This window comes from Salarias fasciatus, chromosome 20, assembly GCF_902148845.1.
Source record: "Salarias fasciatus chromosome 20, fSalaFa1.1, whole genome shotgun sequence".
Lineage (NCBI taxonomy): Eukaryota > Metazoa > Chordata > Actinopteri > Blenniiformes > Blenniidae > Salarias > Salarias fasciatus.
In genome coordinates, this window is record NC_043764.1 from 19288669 (window position 1) to 19305613 (window position 16945).

Genomic DNA, 16945 nt, shown 5'->3' on the forward strand with positions numbered 1-16945 from the left:
GCATGTCAAGTATTGCTTTAAGGGCTTTCACGCGTGCTCGGTGGATACACAAACACACTCCTGTCATGTGCAGATGTACAGTGGGATGGATTCAGAGATGAGACAGATGGGAGGAGAGCTTCCTCTCCATTGATGTTTCCCTGCATGTGGGAGTAAAAGGCACGTACTAATCAAATCATTGTGTCTAAAAGCACGGCGGTCCACAGGGTATCAGAATTATGAAGTGGTTTATATACAGTGAAAGGTCACATGAAAAAACCAGTCTGCTGTGATAAGAGCAGATAAATCAGTTTATTTTCATTTCGGATAATATCTACATTCCTGATCTTGCAGTACACAGACTGCGAGCACGTGGGGGAGTGTATGATGCATTTTATTAGAAGAAAACTGATCTCCCATGATATCTAGACTGGAAACACAATATCCTGTTTTCTGCTGATACCCTCTAGTGGTCCATCATGAAAGCTGCTGCGCCACATGAGTCATCTGCCGCGGGAGGAGGGAGGGGGGAGGCGTCTGACGTCACAGCCTCACGCGAGCAGAGAGGAGGCTCAGCGCGCCTCCACGTGGCCAAACACGGAACTTTAACACAACACATTTCATGAATGAATGAGCGACAGCATTTGATACATGATGGACCGTTATGGGGTTTTTCTTTTCATTCAAACACCAACATAGAAGAAAATGTTTTTGAAATATGGAAAACATCTATTGCAAACAAACTGTTATTGAATTACAGTTTCCTTATTGCTAAATTTGAAAGACAAAGCAGCAAACATCCAGAAGTTCTCATGTTAATGAAGTACCTCTGAAATAATAATAATAATAACAATAATCATAATAATAATAATAATAATAAATACACGTTCCACAATACGACAGATATGAAATATGGTCCAGGAATACAACAGCGCACCAAATATCTCACTAGTCAGGAGAAATTTGTAATTTCTCTGATAATTTCTGTGCAAATCCTAAATGTATGAGGTCATGATTGTTAGCTAATTTTCAAATACTGCAAAACTAAAAGAATGGACTGCAGAACCATTTAGAAAGAGAAGTGACTGCCCATGAAAAACTGTTTGAAAAATGTGTAATTTTCCCAAATATGCAAAGCAAACAGATGGAAATGTGTACTGAGCTTGGCTGTAAAGGACGGTCAATGCCACGGTCACTATTTGGTGGCTGTTTGGACAAGATTTTGCATGAGGCCGTTCAAAAATCCAAGATTAGTATAATTACTGACAAAACGGCCCAAATCTGTGGTGGTGAATATTGCCAAAGGACACGAATAGAAGTGGAGGAACAAGCAGCAGATTTTGTTGGTCAGATGAAACCAAAATAAACTTGTTATCACTCGATGGGATCCAAAAACGTTTGGCTCGGACCTGGTCAGAGCGACGCAGCGACTGCACAGAACTGATCAAAACATGGAGAGCGAGGATGCTGATATATGAGGCATCATGGGAATAAGAAGTGTAGAACATTTATACAGATGGAACAGTGCAAGTTTGTAGAGCAAAATAATGAAGAAGCAAAAGAGGAGAGCAATTTTACAAAAATATAATAACATGCTGCCATAATTACAGAAATTATTTTTTAAAACAGTAACAGATTGAAAATACCAACTGATCAAGAATATTCCCGACACACAATGTACCAAATTACTTTGACTATTACAGTAAAACTGGAGCAACAAAAAGCAGATGAAACAATTAGTGAAGGTCTCTCAACACATCTGTGCAGTTCTACCATTCAGGTTCATTTATTTTCCTAAAAAAGATCATAAAAGACTTAAATAACAGAATTTCAGAAATGAACTATGGTTGACTTTGTTTCAGTTTGTAAATTTGACCATTTCTTAAAAGGTTTGGTATTTCATTTTTTTTTCAGCCTGATTGTCCTTGTTGTTTCTGGGGTTTAGCCAAAGCACCAAATTTAGCTGGAAGGCATTCATATCCATTTAACAATTTGAACAAAGCATATATTTAAGAGGAATATTTCAAACACTGGACGTGTATGTAGCTGTTTGAAATGTTTCAAAGTATAAATAATATAAAGTGCAATATAGTGAAATCTACTTTGTATTGGTGAGTACCGTGCATTAGACCACCTTTGTCTCTATATATGAATACTGTAAAAAAAAAAGTTCAATAATTGTCCATTTTTAGCCGTAAGTTTGAGTTAAAATCACAGTTCGCATATGTATGAAAACAGTCAATGAATATAAAATCCATTTTTTTACAAAAAATGAATCCACAAGAAGGAAAATGACCCCTGATACCTTTCTTTAAAATAAATAATAATATAAAATTTAACAGTAGATAACAGCTGAATTCACTGTTTCACATGACGTCAGGCCACCGCTGACAGCGTGTGACTGAGGCCTTTGAAATAGGACTTTTCCCTCTCGCTCATCAGCTCGAAGTGAAGCGGCTGCTGGCAGAAGTTGCATTCAGCTGAGGAGTGCGGCCTCAACTCCAAACCCGCCTCCGTCCACGTCTTCACCAGGCGATCTGCGGAGACACGGCAGCACGCCAACATGTGAGACTGCAGGACGCTTACCCAGGAGTCCTATCTGTCCTCAAAGGTGAATCTTTTCACCATTTCTAAGCATTGCTAATGAAGCCAAAACAGCAAAGGCCACAACATGAGTGTAGATAAATCTGAAGTGGCCGTACCGACGAAGTAGGCCATCATCTTGGGGGAGTGGTGTGGCGTGGGGGCGATGCGCAGCAGCTCCTGTCCTTTCGCCACGGTGGGATAGTTGATCGCTTGAACATAGATGTTGTACCGAGACATCATGATGTCGCAGATCTCGCTGTTTTTCACTGCATCTGAAACCTGACAAACAAACACGTATGGCGTGTATGTCAGAGTCACAGTTTCAACAATTCACCACTCCGCATTCCACAGAGCAAAATGTAGATAATAAAAAGAGGCCAGGTTGGCAGGTCCATTGAAGCAGACCAACCTTTTATTTTTATTTTTGCAAAATGTACCTTCAATGCATCAGCTTTTTTTTTACAGTCATTATACAATAGTTTGCTGAACAAACATGGGCAATAAGGGCATTTAAACTGATAAATGATGAAAGATCTTACTTGCACAGGAATGATGTGGCTGGGACAGTGGACGACGGGGAGGCCGGAGTCCATCAGCATCTGCCGAAGCAGTTTGACGCTCCTCTGATGTTTCCTCCTCAGCACCTGGCCTTCTTCACTTTTCAGGATCTTGATGGACTCCGTTGCCCCTGCCAGCAGCATCGGGGGCAGGGAGGTGGTGAATATGAAGCCGGCGGCGTAAGAGCGCACCGTGTCCACCAGCGTTTTGGTGCTGGCGATGTAGCCTCCCACACAGCCGAACGCCTTGCCTGGAAGCAAAACCCATGACCGTTAATAAACAAAGGACCGGGGTGTTATGAAATATATTTTATCTTTATCTCGGCTTTCACTTACCAAGAGTACCAGAGACGATGTCCATTTTATTCATGACCTTGTCTCTGTCTCCGATGCCGCCTCCTCTGGGCCCATACAGACCCACAGCATGCACTTCATCCACAAAGGTAATGGCACCAAACTCATGGGAAACATCACACATTTCCTCAAGTGGACACACGGCCCCTGTAGACAGCAGAGAACTCATCAGACCATTCCACATGACGAGGGAGGTTTATTCTTCTATAGCTGTGGCATATATGAAGGGACATTAGCTTCGCAGACCAAGGTTAATTCATTTAATCAATTTACAGAGACAATAACAAATAATTAATGAAATCCCCTCCATGCCCTTGTCGCTCAACTAAATGAAAAGCATCAATAGGAAGAAAAACCTTTAGAATATTCAGCCTTTTTTCAATACAGCACCATCTTAAGAGGTCTGTGTACCTACCATCCATTGAATGCACAGTTTCAAAGGCAACGATCTTTGGAGTGGAAGGGTCAGACTTCTCAAGCAGCTCTCGGAGGTGGCTGACGTCATTGTGACGGAAAATGAACTTCTTGGCCCCGCTGTTTCTTATGCCCTGAATCATGGAGGCGTGATTGCCTGCATCGGAGTAGATTTCACAACCTAGAAAGATAAATCAACAACACAGTAGATGTCAGCACTAGAATACATAAAAAAAGTAGGGAAAAAAAAGTAAAAAGGTAGAATGGGATATATTAGAAATGTTGCATTGCAGTTGTGTTGCACTAAAATGTAAATACCTGGAAGCATTTTTGACAAAGTAAACAACGTGGAGTCATTGGCCACGAAGCAGGAGGTGAACAGCAGCGCTGCGTCCTTTCCGTGCAGATCAGCCAGTTCAGCTTCAAGTTCCACGTGGAATTTACTTGTTCCTGAAATGTTCCTTGTGCCTCCTGCACCAGCACCATGCTTACGTACACTCTCACTTCAAAGAGAGGAGAGAGAAAAAAAAAAGGGTTTTCTTTCCCTCAAAGTGTCTATTTAAAGCCGACTTTCTTTTTTGCGACTTTGATCACTGTGTCTACTCACATGATTGTCTGAGTGACTCTGGGGTGACGGCTCATGCCGAGGTAGTCGTTGCTGCACCACACGGATACATTTTTCTTTGATTGCAGAGAGTGTGAGAAGTCGTCCGCCATGGGGAAGGAGGAGGCGCTGCGGTTCACAGTCTTGAAAACCCTGTACGTGTGGTCGGCTTTCTTGCTTTCAATTTTCTTCTCAAAAAAATGGTCGTACTTGAAAGTGGAACCTGAGAAAGACAATAAAAGAACGGAAGAAGATTTTACACTTCCAGCTCTATTGCAGATGAGAGTCCGTGTTCGTTAAACGAGAATTAGGCTTACCTTCGGGTAGATTATCCCTGAGCAAGTGGGACGCTTTGGACGATATGGATTTAATAAGATTTTCTGTTGCACCACTGTTGGCCTTTTGTGTCCCAACCAGATCCTCAACCGATAAGTCCACAGCCATTTTTCCTGTTACACAATACAGAATTAAAAAAACTCACCAGAGTGTTTAGCCCAGACTGGCCACTGGATTTTACAGACGAAAAAAGCAATTTGAAGAGATAAATACTGCGTATCTATGATAATAATTGAAAACTAAATTAGCAGATATTATTCCAATACATCTTGTCTTACAAGTGCTTGGCTACAGTTTCACTCTAGAAGTGATCAGCGACATTTTACTTTCCATAAATAAGCACTGCGTATCCACTTACGTCTGTGTGACTTTTACCTGTGTGGTAAGAATGCCTCTCCTGGACGTCCTCCTGCAGCTCCAGCCGCACCTCTTTCACTACACTGTTGTTTTTCTGAACCATCTCAGCCGCCAGGAAGGGACATTTGGAGCCTACAGTCTGGCCGCCAGCAAGTGGAAGGGCATGACCTTGGGGCAACTTAACCTTTTGCTGTGTATCTAAAAACACAAAACAAAACAAAACAAAAAACATAAAAATCCCAAACATTTTTTTTTCCTTTTAAAAGTAATTTTTTCCACTGAATTACTCCCATTTTATTGCATTTTAATGGTTGATTTGACTGACCGTCATTCCTTAATGTGCCTTTGGACGCAAAAGTGGAGGAGGACACGGATCTGGACACCTGTCCAGACGCCAGGCCCATTACAGGGCACTTTCGGGCATAGTTCACCAGTGATGGTTTCCCAGCCAGGTGGAGGAAAACACCAGGGACAGCAGTCAGGAAGGGACACCGACGGATCACTGCGTCCATGTGAGAAAGAGATCTAATGGAGAGAAAGGAAGAGAAGAAGTGTAAGAAGTTCTTCAACACACTTTCAAGGCAAATAGCAAGTGTGAACATTACATTTCTTTTACGTATTTAAATAAGGCCAGACACTGCAATAATGTCTGTCCTGTTCAAAGTGAAGTTCCCATTTAAAATATTCCCTTCAAAACTCTAAATAAATACATCAACTGGCCTTTGTATCCACCTTTCAAGTTGCACTTGTCACTTACCTGAACACATCCCAGTCTAGTCCGATAATACAGAAGAAAAACGTCTTACGAAACATGATAGAAGACCCTACAATCCGCTCTGACCACTCAGACCAGAGGAGAGGATGTTCTGTTTAAAGCCCAGGAGACTACTTTCATTCATTCTGTAGTCAGCTGTCCTTGACAAATGGAAAAAAGGGAAGGCCTCTCAAGGACCCGTCTTGTTACTACTATAACTGAATGGTCTCATCAAGGAGAGGGGAGAGGAAGAAGAGCCATCTGGCTGCTGCTCAGATGTAACAGATACACAGGTCTCTTGAGTCCTGATCTTTACATATGCTAGAAAACAGAAACAGGGCCCCGGAGAGTGCTGGCGAGAACATTTATCCCCAGGAATGTACATACTTGAATAAAACGACGACCTTGAACCTGACATCCTTAACCAGAGGAGCACTAACTGGACAGACAGATTGTCTAAAGTGCACACAATTAATATTCATCTGTCTGTGACTGACACTCACAAACACACACACACACACACACACACACACACACACACACACACACACACACACACACACACACACACACACACACACACACACACACACACACGCACACAAATATTTTCAACAGTTTGATTTTCAATATATCAATGCATTTTAAGTTTTTTGAAAAGTATTAAAACCTCATTTTGCTCTTAAAAGCATATACCCCCGCATGTTGGTCTGAAAATTGTAGTATCCTAACAATTTACATGGAAAAAACAAAGAGAAAGAACTTAAAGCAAAAACTTTGATAAACATTTGTTGTTCACACAAGTTAGCTGAATGGGAAAAGCATTTAGTGTCCCCGTTATTGTCAGATAGACGCACCTGGTTTGTCCTGTTCGGCTGAACTGAGGCTGTTCAGAGAGAAATTGCAGCGGGCAGGTTACGCAGCGGCTGTAGTAGTGGTGTTGCGCAATTACAGTCACGCCCTCATACATAAGACAGTGACGTCAGCGCGCAGTGGCGCGTCACCGCGTGCGCCACGTCCGTGCAGGAAAAAGCCATGTGCACCTGGTCCTGGTCTGTCACACTCAGTTTAGCTCGGGGGCTGTAGTGCATGCAGCCAAATTCTAAGGACAGGAGGAGCAGAACAATCAAACTCTGTGGTTGTTTTTTGAAGTTAACTTTTAAGAAATAACCTTTTCAACAGAACCAACACAAAGTAGTTTGACCATTTAACCTAAAATGCTATTTCACAAGAAATAACAGAGTACCACATCCATCTGTTTACTTAAGCCTGTGCAGGGTCATTGGAGTCTATTCCATGATGGGTGAGGGCATGGGTACACAATTCAGCAGAATCACATATAAAACACCAGAGCTCAATTTAAAGGTTGTGATTATAGAGAGAAAACCCAAATCCTTTCATTAAGGTCTTCTCCTAGTTTGCACACTTGAATAAATACAAAGAATCTATAAAATATCCAGACGCTCCTTGTTTGGACTTGAATGTTTGCTGCTGCTAAATAAGGTCACAGAATTATGTATGAAAGGTAACCGTTATTTTGGAAACGGACCAGCAGGTGGCGTTACAAAACATGTGTCTTTCTCTGTGCTGAATATAGACTTACTTCACACTGCTCTTACTTATAAGTGGTAGAAACTATTATAACAACAATGCACTTTACATGAGAGTTCAGAACATCACATACTGTGAATAACCAAATCACACCAGTTCTTGCTGTTTTCCTGAACTATTTCACTTAATTCTAGTCCGTATTTTAACTCCACATTTGTGAGTTTTTAGGAGCTACTTATTTTCTGCTAATATCCATTTCAACTCTCCAACTATCCATTTCTGCTAATATCCATTACAATCGTTTCAACACCAAAATTCTGGGTACTATGTATGAAACAGTTGAAAACAAATTGGATGCTGTCAGCCACTTGAAGCAGGAGGAACACTGAACACTAAAATGGTTAAAACATGGTTATGTATGTCCATACAACCATCTTAAATAGTGAAAAGTATACAAAACACCCAAGACCAGCATTACACCTGACAGATGCGCCACTTGAGAGCGGTGTCATAGAAAGTAAGGACACATGTTCAAAGGTGACAAATTGACATTAAAAAAAAATTGCAGGCGCAGCACAGATCATCACTTTTCAATTTAATGTTCACTATTCACAAGTGATCAACAAGAAATCATATTAAGAACAGCAGAGGAACCCTTCATTTGCAAGTCTGGCAGATCTGATCCCACCTGAGTCTGAACGGAGGCAGGTTATACTCTGAGGTTTTCTTGACTTCACAGGAAATCCATAAGTTTAGGAATCTCAGAAATAAAAAGGGGGAACATTTAAACGCCACACAGAAAATAGACTGCAAAGCCCAGAATCTAATGTGGGATATACTTACTGTGAAGCAACAGTAACAAACACAAATTAACAACCATCTGTTAAAACTTGACTGAAATTTAGTAAGTCAGGCATTAAAAAGAAACAGACCGACACTGTGTGTCTGAGAACCTTTCAACAGAGGATCGAGACATCTTGATTGAAGTAACAAACTCAAAGACGCAAGGAAATCCACCCTCTGGGACCACTGTGGTGAAATCTGACGCGATGCCAGTTAAAGCTCCATTCACAATAAATGGAGAAAAAGAAAAACTTAAATACTTTAATGAGAATTACGTCAAAAGTATTGTCAGTCTTGAGCCGGCCTTCACGTCACTTCCCTCGTTGCTCCACTAAGAGGCGACGTTGCTCTCATATCCAGCCTCCATAGCGCAGCTTGTTGGGCAGGTAGATGGCGGTGAGGAAGTCGGAACCAATGGCTGCCAGGGACTGTATTTCAGCTTTGACCTTACTCTGCTGCATCAGCTCCATCTACGACGGGGGCAAACACGCATTTCAGTGGCATACGGGAGGAAGCCGTGCAAACAAGCGTAAATCATCAGTCGTTAAACAGTCGCCCTGTAGCAGAATGCCCACTCTGTGCCCTGAAGCCTGCAGCCTTTCCACACACATTCCCCTGCCGAGTCACGTGAGCTCCATGTTAAAAGGGTGTCCACCTCAGAGGATGAACACTTTAATATCTGCTTCAGATTGCTTCGAGTTTCTTCACTAGTTCGATGAGCAGTGCAGATTTCCTGCCCAAAGGTCAAAAGTTTCGTCCCGATGAAGACAGAAACTGGAAAGTAGATGTGAAACAGGCCAGAAACAGGAAAAAGCAAACCAAAGAGCCGATGGTCGTAGGTGAAATGCCAACAGCACCATGGCACAAGGTTGGAGTTGATTTATTTAATCTTCAAGGAAAATATGTGGTTGTCAGTGACTTCTCAACCTTCCTTGAAATGGCAGTGGTATCAAACACATCTTCAACCTGTCATAACACAAGAAAAATCCATCTTTGCCAGACATGGCAGACCCAACAGCCGTGAGTGACAATAGACCATGTTTTGCTCACTTCATGAATGTGACATACAAAGCTCTACTTTGTGTGCAGCCAAATAGAGAAGCTGAAAGGGAGAACGTGGAAACATTCTCCAACAGCTACTTTAGTAAAGCTCCTGATAGCGACTTTGATCCTCACCTTGCTTCACTGAGATACAGAGCATCGCCACTGGAGCGCCAACTGTCAGCTGCTGAATCCAAAGCTACATTGCCTTCAAGAAGTAACTCCACGCTCATTTACGGTGAGGACAGAGGATGGACAAATCTTCAGACGCAATCGCTTTGGTCTTCTTAAAACACAAGCGACTGTCCCAAAAACCTCTGAATCCTGTGAGTTCAACTTCCACCTTCTACACAGGGTCCCTGTACTGAACTTGTTCTCTTCTGTGCTTCCTCTCACCTCTTTCTGCCACTCTGGTTGATCTGCTATGTACGGCCGTGTGAGGAGGCTGTGGAGTTTGTTCTCGTCTCTCTTGCTGAGAGGGATCAGGGCATCACTGGGAACGCGCAACCTGCAGAACACCACTCTGACATTATTACTCACAAACCAATTGATTTCCAGAAAATGACAGTCATTACTGGTGATGGATGTTTTCCCTGCAGCCCAGACTCACTGTGTATGTTAAAGACTGGAACATACTGGACAAACTGTGGAGACTGTAATTAAATGTATGTCAGAAATCTCTTCTGGCCTAAATGTCTTTAAGGGGATGTATACTTAAAACTTAATGTGTAGTCCGATGCAGTTTCTCAAAGCGAGGGCAACAGAAACCAAAACAAACAACCTAAATATCCCGAGAATATAATCCCAATTAGAGGCAGCAGGAGGAAATAGGAAGTAGCGAATGCGGAGTCCAAACCTCTGGAGGTCAGAGGGGAGGAGGCCTAGCCACATAACGCTGGGGACGGTCAGACTGTGGGCCTCAAACGACATCGCCTGTGGAAAAAACAACACACACACACACACACACCCAGTTACACACAATCACACTCACACACCAGATGCAACATTCTCAAACACCAATAATGAGCATGATACCTTCATAATGTGGTTAAGCCTCCTGACACATGTTCACAATGAGCTTAACGAGCTGAAGGATGATTACGCAAACATGGAGGAGATGGAGGGAGACAACGCCACACGACCGTACCGCATCTCTACTCTGCACCGTGTCAGTTCAGATACTGTGAGAGGCATGATCGGTTCCTGCTTTTAACTTAAAGAGGGACGTAATTACACACTGGCTAACGGAGAGACACTCGGCAGGCCACGCCGGATAATGCAGCGCACAGGAATAGCCGGCACGGCGGGACTCACCACGGATCCGTACTTGTAGATGCACATGATCTCAATGCCTGGGAAAACCAAGGGGGGGGGGGAGATAATAGACACACGCTGCAATCACTGACATACCAGAGCAATTATCCTCCGCGAGTGTGCAACGGAGCTGAGAACAAAGTAAAGCATTACATATGTGTCTCGCCATGCAGTGGGAAGGAGATAGAGGTATGGAGGCAGACGGAAACTGAGCCATCCCGCCTGGTGGAGATCACGCCAGCAGGAAGAACAGCCAGGCAGGCAGGGCACCATGTCGTCCGGGACAGGTGCTAACATCTGCTGGCGTAGTGGGACATCCAATCCAGCTGTGTGTATGAATGTGTGTTTTGTCGCTACAAGTGACTCAAATGTTGCTAATTGTATGGAAATGTGCCAAGAATGTATGAGAGTTAAAGCCGCTCATATGTGGCTCATTGGTACCGTGAGGGTCAGCGTCCACCAGGGCGAAGGTAGGGATGTGAAGCGAGTCCCACAGTTTCCGAACCATCAGTCTGCTGTTGACATCTGGCACACCTTTACCCTGGGAAGTAAAAATAGAATTAAGATTCAAGCCACATTTACAAGAGCCACGCAAATGTTTTTCCAGGAAAAACACACAGTGATTATGATGCAGGGAGAGAGCTTTGTGCAGAAGTCCTCATCCAGCAGTCTTTGGAAAGTTGCGTCCTTTTCAACGATCATTACAAATTTAGCAGACGACACAATATCTGAGCACTGTATCGGAAAACAAAGATCATGCTTACCCGTGTATTCCAAAACCCAACGCAGCTGGTCACAAAAAGGTGCCGCCAGACTGCGTGAAACATTACAAAGGATACTTTTAATGCCACCGATGTTGGATGAAACTGCAACGGCCTGAAAATATACCAAAGCCATAAAAATCGGTCGTTACTGAGAGTGTTACTAGCACTACTGTTCTCTGTGGACCAGAACATGTCCTGTGGATACATAATGGCGCCGGGCACAATTCAATCAACGACAGAAGACCAAGGAGTATGTCGGTGCTGTGATGTGCTGTTAAAGACTGCGATAAGTCATAAACACAGCGAAGGCTGGCTGTATAACAACCGGGCTTTAAAAAAGTTTGGCTTTATGAGTGCAAGCATCTAAAAAATGCTGCATTTATACTGTTTACACTTAACTTTGTCCACAAGATACCTTTAAATGTTGACATGGATTAAAAACTAACGCGAAAGATTAATGTGAGAAGCCTGCTTTGAATTTTTACTGATTATTCTGTACAATGTTTGCTGTATGCACAGACATAAAGTCCAAACTGTACTCAGCTCTAGTTTTACACAGAATTTTCCTTTTTCAGATGGAGTCTCTATGGACAGAAAGTGTCAAATGTTATACATACTGTTAAACAAGCCGGCAGAGGCAAACTGGGGAATCGTGACACCGAGCTATGTTACTAAAAAAGTTCTTGAATAGCTGCCATAGCGTCGACTCGTATTTACATATTTCAGGAAGTACACCAGAGCCCATTAACTTGCAACCATAAATCCAGCCGTTGTTGATGTAATGTTTCTCACTGCAGTTACGTGAATCATTCCCCAGCTGACGGAGCAGTTGGTTCAAGGTTGTTAAAGGAACTTACGGCGGAGCTGGAACGACAGTCAATCCTCGTGCCGTCCTCCTCCATGTAACAAAGATCGCCGGAGATTAGCCCCTTTGATGTGGCTAACTAGAGACACAAAAGTCAAGCGTGCACACACGCAGAAGATTAAATGCATACACATAAAGAATATTCCAGGACACTGTCCCTTTAAAGTGAACTATAATCCCACATCTGTTCGATCAGGGGAAAAAAAAAAAAAAAAAAAAAAAAAAAAAAAACCCTCTTCCCACAGGTGTTTCCTGAGATTTGAAGGCAGAGCAGGAACAGAATACCAGAATAAAAAAGTTTCATCTGTGGAACCTGAAGAAGTAATAAGTCTTAGCAATCTGGAGCAAATATCCAATGTTTTGCTACGGGGCCGCTAAAATCAATTAAACCATTGCTCACAATACCACGAACATCCAGTCTTACCACATGCAGGGATCTGCGAGGAACCTTCAGCATGCACGAGAGGTCATCTACCAGATTATCAACAGTTCTCTGCGACCCGAACAGCTGTGTATTGTTATAGTAGATATCTCTGTGGAAACAAACATTTACAGTGGACTCCCTTGAGAAAAACAGGTTAGGTGTTGGTAAGTTTTAGTGAGAGATGCAGCAGTGACGACCTTTTTGTGGCATAGGAGTTGCTTTGCACGAGGCGGTAGATGACCGAGAGGAGTTTGAGAATCTGTGCTTCAAGCAGAAGAGAGAAGATAAAAAGTTAATTCCCCTCCCTAAAATCCTGTCGTCTTTAAGCAGTGTTATATGACTGCTTTAAAGAACTGCAGGAGGAATGGAAACACATTCTGTATCAATGTGGTAAACCGATCTTTAAAAGCCTCTTTCAACATGTTCTGTCTTTGCCAATTTGTCACCTTAAACCAAGGCTGACTTTAACTGTGGTTAGTACAGTTTACGCATGTGTTCACAATGAACAGAAATGAAAGCCACATGAGCGACCGTAACTGTAAAGGTTTTTTGATTAAAAGGAATGTCGGCTGTCAAAAACCTAAATATGTTGCATATGAGGCAAATTGTAAAAATGCAAAAGCAAATGAGTGCATTTTCTCACCAAATTTAGTCACAGATGACGGGCAGTCGCTCCGAATGGTGGTGACAGTGTGTCCTGAACTCATCTGAAGCCCGATGGCACTGTCGAAGCTGAAGTGGGAAATATTTCCAATGGGAAGCAAACAAGAGAAGGTATTCTTTCAGAAATATACACAGATTGTAAGTTCTATATTTATTTTTGGAGCTTTGAAAATCATATCCCACCTGCGACCTGTAATTCCCCATGCCCTCAGGACTGATTGTAGAAGGCTCCTTCATACCTCTCTGATTCATCTCACATATAAAAGGACTCAGCCAGAGCGAGCTTTCAGTTTGATCCAAACAAGACCAGACAGTTCGCTTTGTTCTCAGCATAATTTCTCCACATCCTAGTCACATTAAAGCCCTTTACAAATTTACGTTTGTGTGGGTAGGCGCAGTGCTTTTTAGTTCCTTATCGCTCGAGTCATCTTTTGAGCAGCAGGAAGTTATTCTAGCTTCAATCTCTCTGAACTGAACCTAAAAGTTTTGATTCCTTTTGAACTACCTGGCTGCCCCTGCAGCTTGCGTATAACACCCTCTGTACAAATTCAAACAGAGCTAGAAGTGTGTATTTCCTCTTTAAGGAAATTAAATCATAATCTAATCATCTTGTGTGGCCTGACCTCTTGCAAAAAAAAGCAGTGTAGCTAAATGTATATTTATTTCTTTACACAGCATCACTTGTGTTTATCTTTGAAAGGTCAAGAAGCTTGCATGGATCCCACACAGTGTGTCTGTGTGTGTTTAAGAAAAAAAACAAAAAAAAACTGCCATGTTCAGAGCAAAGAGAAAAACATTTCTGAATGAAATTACCCGACGTTGGCCCAGCTGGATCTGTTAGGCAGCACCAGGACAGGAACTTCATCTTCAGACAGACTGGCCACTATTCCAAGGATGACGCTTTCAATACGGGTCACAACTTCCCGGCTGGCAATGAAAATTCAGTGAGGATGACACTGTATCTTCAAACAGAACAAACAATGTGAAGTCTGGAAAGATTGAAAAGTTGATCATCATCACAACTGTCTGACTAATTTAATAAAATATCAAACAAACCAAAGCCCTGTCATCAGCCAGATTTGGGAAGCAGGAACTCTGGTGTACATATTGTTTGAATATTTGACAACCAACACAGTTCTTGTAGTGGTATGTTGTTCTGCCTTGGTTACAGACAACAACTGTGAGAAATACTTGCGATGAATCATATCTACACCATCCATCTTTTTCATCATTTTATTCTTCTAAGTGGTCAAACATGCTTACACGCTACACAACAACAGATCATTTTAAAGACAGTCAACATCTAACGTAACATTGCACTGTGGAAGGAAACCAGAATACTTGAACAAAGCCCAAGTAGAGTCCATAAATAAAGGCTCCTGAACACAAACTGGAACTGGGAAAGCTCCTGCTGTGAGCTGAATGTGCTGAGCTCCACCTCACTGTGCTTCACTTTCAGTTTTCACAATGTCCAGATTGTTCATCTCATCTTACACTTCATCCTCTGAGTATTTAAACTGCTGCTGTCAGGGAAGCAGTGGTTAACACTCGGGTCTTCTGTGTGGAGTTTGTTCTCTGTGTGCATGTCTGGGTCTCCTCCGCAGTCCAGAAACATGCATTTGAGGTATTTGTGAAACCAAATTCTCCCTCGAGGTGACTGTGACTGTCTCTGTGCTTGTGCTGTGATGGAATGGTAACATATCTGGCTCAATTAAGGAATATAGAGGAAAGATGGAAGCAGTTTCTAATCATTCAAGGCAGAACAAGTGATAAGATAAACATGATAAGAGGTAGAGTTTTTAGAAAATGGTCATTACTCCAGCCCAATTGATTAACACCCAGATTTTCCAAATCTTTAATAAAAGGGGCATTTGCTGCATGAACACTTAGGGTACTTTATCTTCTGCATATATACATATGAAGCACATAAGTTGTATACATTTATGTTTTAGGTGTATTTGGTATAAACCACTCCCATCAAGGTGAGTGAGTGACAAACGAGAGAAGCTAACAGTTAGCCAGCAGCTGGAGGCTCGAGGCTAACGACAGCTAGGAGGCTGTAAACTTACTTTCCGACTTGTTCTTCAACGCCTTGAGCGTCACTCACAACTTCAATATTACTCGACAGCCGATCACGAAGTTTGTCAATTTGAGAAAACATTTCTGCTACGTGAGATCCCATCATTTCGCCCCCTCCCACCCCTTTTTTTTGGAATAACCATCAAGGTTGATTGACCTGAAATTGTGTTCTCGCGTGAACTTCAGATGTAATCTCGCGGGATTTACTGACGTTCTCACCTGTCTCTTTTTATATAATTTATAAAATTAAATTACAACAATTTGACTTTGTGTTCTATAAAATATAGATAGACAGATAGATAGATAGATAGATAGATAGATAGATAGATAGATAGAATATTATGAATGGATTAATCATGTTTTTGATTTGAGTCATGTATGCTCTACAAAGCACTACAACAAGTAATTGTTGTGGTGCTTTGTTGTTTAATTGTTGTTGAACTGCTTTCTGTTTATTCATTCATTTTATTGCAAAAAACGTTCCGGCAATGGAATTTACTTTTGTGGAAAAACAAAATCTCAAAAAGAATACATTACATAAAGGTGTTTGAGAGCCATGATTTTAGGTGTTACTCTGTCCCACAACACTCCTGATTCAAATGAACTTGCTGTTATCGGGCATCTGCAGAGCTGAAGGATAACATGTTCATTTAAATCAGGTGTGGAGGAAAAGGGAAATATCTAAACCATGCAGGGCCGGGGGTCAACCAGGACCAGGACTGAGAAACACTGGTCTAGATTAACCTCCGGAGCCAGGTCTCTTTACTCAAATGCTGCACTCAGTGACAACTTTAAGTGGCCCATCCATCAAGATGAACATTTCCTGCTACATATAATTGACTCCATCACATTTTGTCACTGAATAAGAACTTTACAAACCTTAGGCCCCCCACACAGAGCATTAACCTCATTGTGCCCCCTTAGAATGCTCACGCTGCACTTGCTTTTACTCTTGCAAGTGATATATACATTATATCAGTTACAAGCAAAGCTCCCAGATGCCTTCACGTACAGTTGTGGTTGTGTCAAACCACTTACAACAACTTATTAGACGCCAGTACAATTACAGTGAGTTTATTTCTAGGAATGTATGTTTTAATAAAATAATTTTTAGTCTTGCACTCCACTTATTCATTTATATCCTGATTCCTTCTCAAAAATTCAATACAATATGCTGGGAAAAGGGTTTGCACTACACTTACAAAACAAGTGAGGAAATTATAATGGTAATTTCATGACAAATATTGAAATTAGCAATTCAAGGTAAAGGAATTATAATGTTATCTTTGAAAAACAGAAATGAAATCCAGGTTCAGACAAGCCATGGCACTAAGGAATCAATAAGCAATTCATAAAATATGATTGATGGAATTGACTATGGTATTCTCAAAAGTATATTCAAAGCAATTACCCTCTAATGATTTGTTATATATTATAAATATTCTTGAATTGTAATGGAC

The 16945-nt window shown here is 41.8% G+C and overlaps 2 protein-coding genes across 2 annotated transcripts; both read right to left on the bottom strand.

Annotated features, from left to right (window-relative positions):
- Window positions 1-1322: 1322 nt before the first annotated feature.
- LOC115407737 (5-aminolevulinate synthase, nonspecific, mitochondrial-like) lies at window positions 1323-6867 on the bottom strand. Its single transcript, XM_030118204.1, has 11 exons — window positions 6799-6867; window positions 5513-5712; window positions 5206-5385; window positions 4812-4943; window positions 4498-4717; window positions 4209-4393; window positions 3892-4071; window positions 3459-3623; window positions 3105-3373; window positions 2682-2844; window positions 1323-2516 (listed from the first exon to the last, which is right to left on the bottom strand). The coding sequence occupies exons 2-11, from the start codon at window positions 5697-5699 to the stop codon at window positions 2356-2358; spliced, it is 1842 nt and encodes a 613-aa protein (XP_029974064.1). The 5' UTR covers window positions 5700-5712; window positions 6799-6867; the 3' UTR covers window positions 1323-2355.
- Window positions 6868-8148: 1281 nt separating this feature from the next.
- spo11 (SPO11 initiator of meiotic double stranded breaks) lies at window positions 8149-15588 on the bottom strand. The gene is made up of 13 exons (XM_030118205.1): window positions 15476-15588; window positions 14220-14333; window positions 13387-13475; window positions 12941-13007; window positions 12744-12852; window positions 12312-12398; window positions 11530-11566; window positions 11309-11418; window positions 11132-11231; window positions 10691-10728; window positions 10233-10309; window positions 9773-9884; window positions 8149-8805 (listed from the first exon to the last, which is right to left on the bottom strand). Exons 1-13 carry the CDS (start codon window positions 15586-15588, stop codon window positions 8686-8688), a joined length of 1173 nt encoding a protein of 390 aa, XP_029974065.1. The 3' UTR covers window positions 8149-8685.
- Between the last annotated feature and the right edge of the window lie 1357 nt (window positions 15589-16945).

Coding starts and splice junctions, on each gene's coding strand:
- spo11 (XM_030118205.1), bottom strand. CDS start 15,588: ATGGGATCTCACGTAGCAGAAATGTTTTCTCAAATTGACAAACTTCGT. Junction 11,419..11,529: donor CAACATCGGTGGCATTAAAA/GTATCCTTTGTA, acceptor TACAGTGCTCAG/ATATTGTGTCGTCTGCTAAA. Junction 10,729..11,131: donor GGTGGACGCTGACCCTCACG/GTACCAATGAGC, acceptor TGGTTTTCCCAG/GCATTGAGATCATGTGCATC.
- LOC115407737 (XM_030118204.1), bottom strand. CDS start 5,699: ATGGACGCAGTGATCCGTCGGTGTCCCTTCCTGACTGCTGTCCCTGGT. Junction 5,386..5,512: donor AGGCACATTAAGGAATGACG/GTCAGTCAAATC, acceptor TTGTGTTTTTAG/ATACACAGCAAAAGGTTAAG. Junction 4,072..4,208: donor TTTGTCAAAAATGCTTCCAG/GTATTTACATTT, acceptor TTATCTTTCTAG/GTTGTGAAATCTACTCCGAT.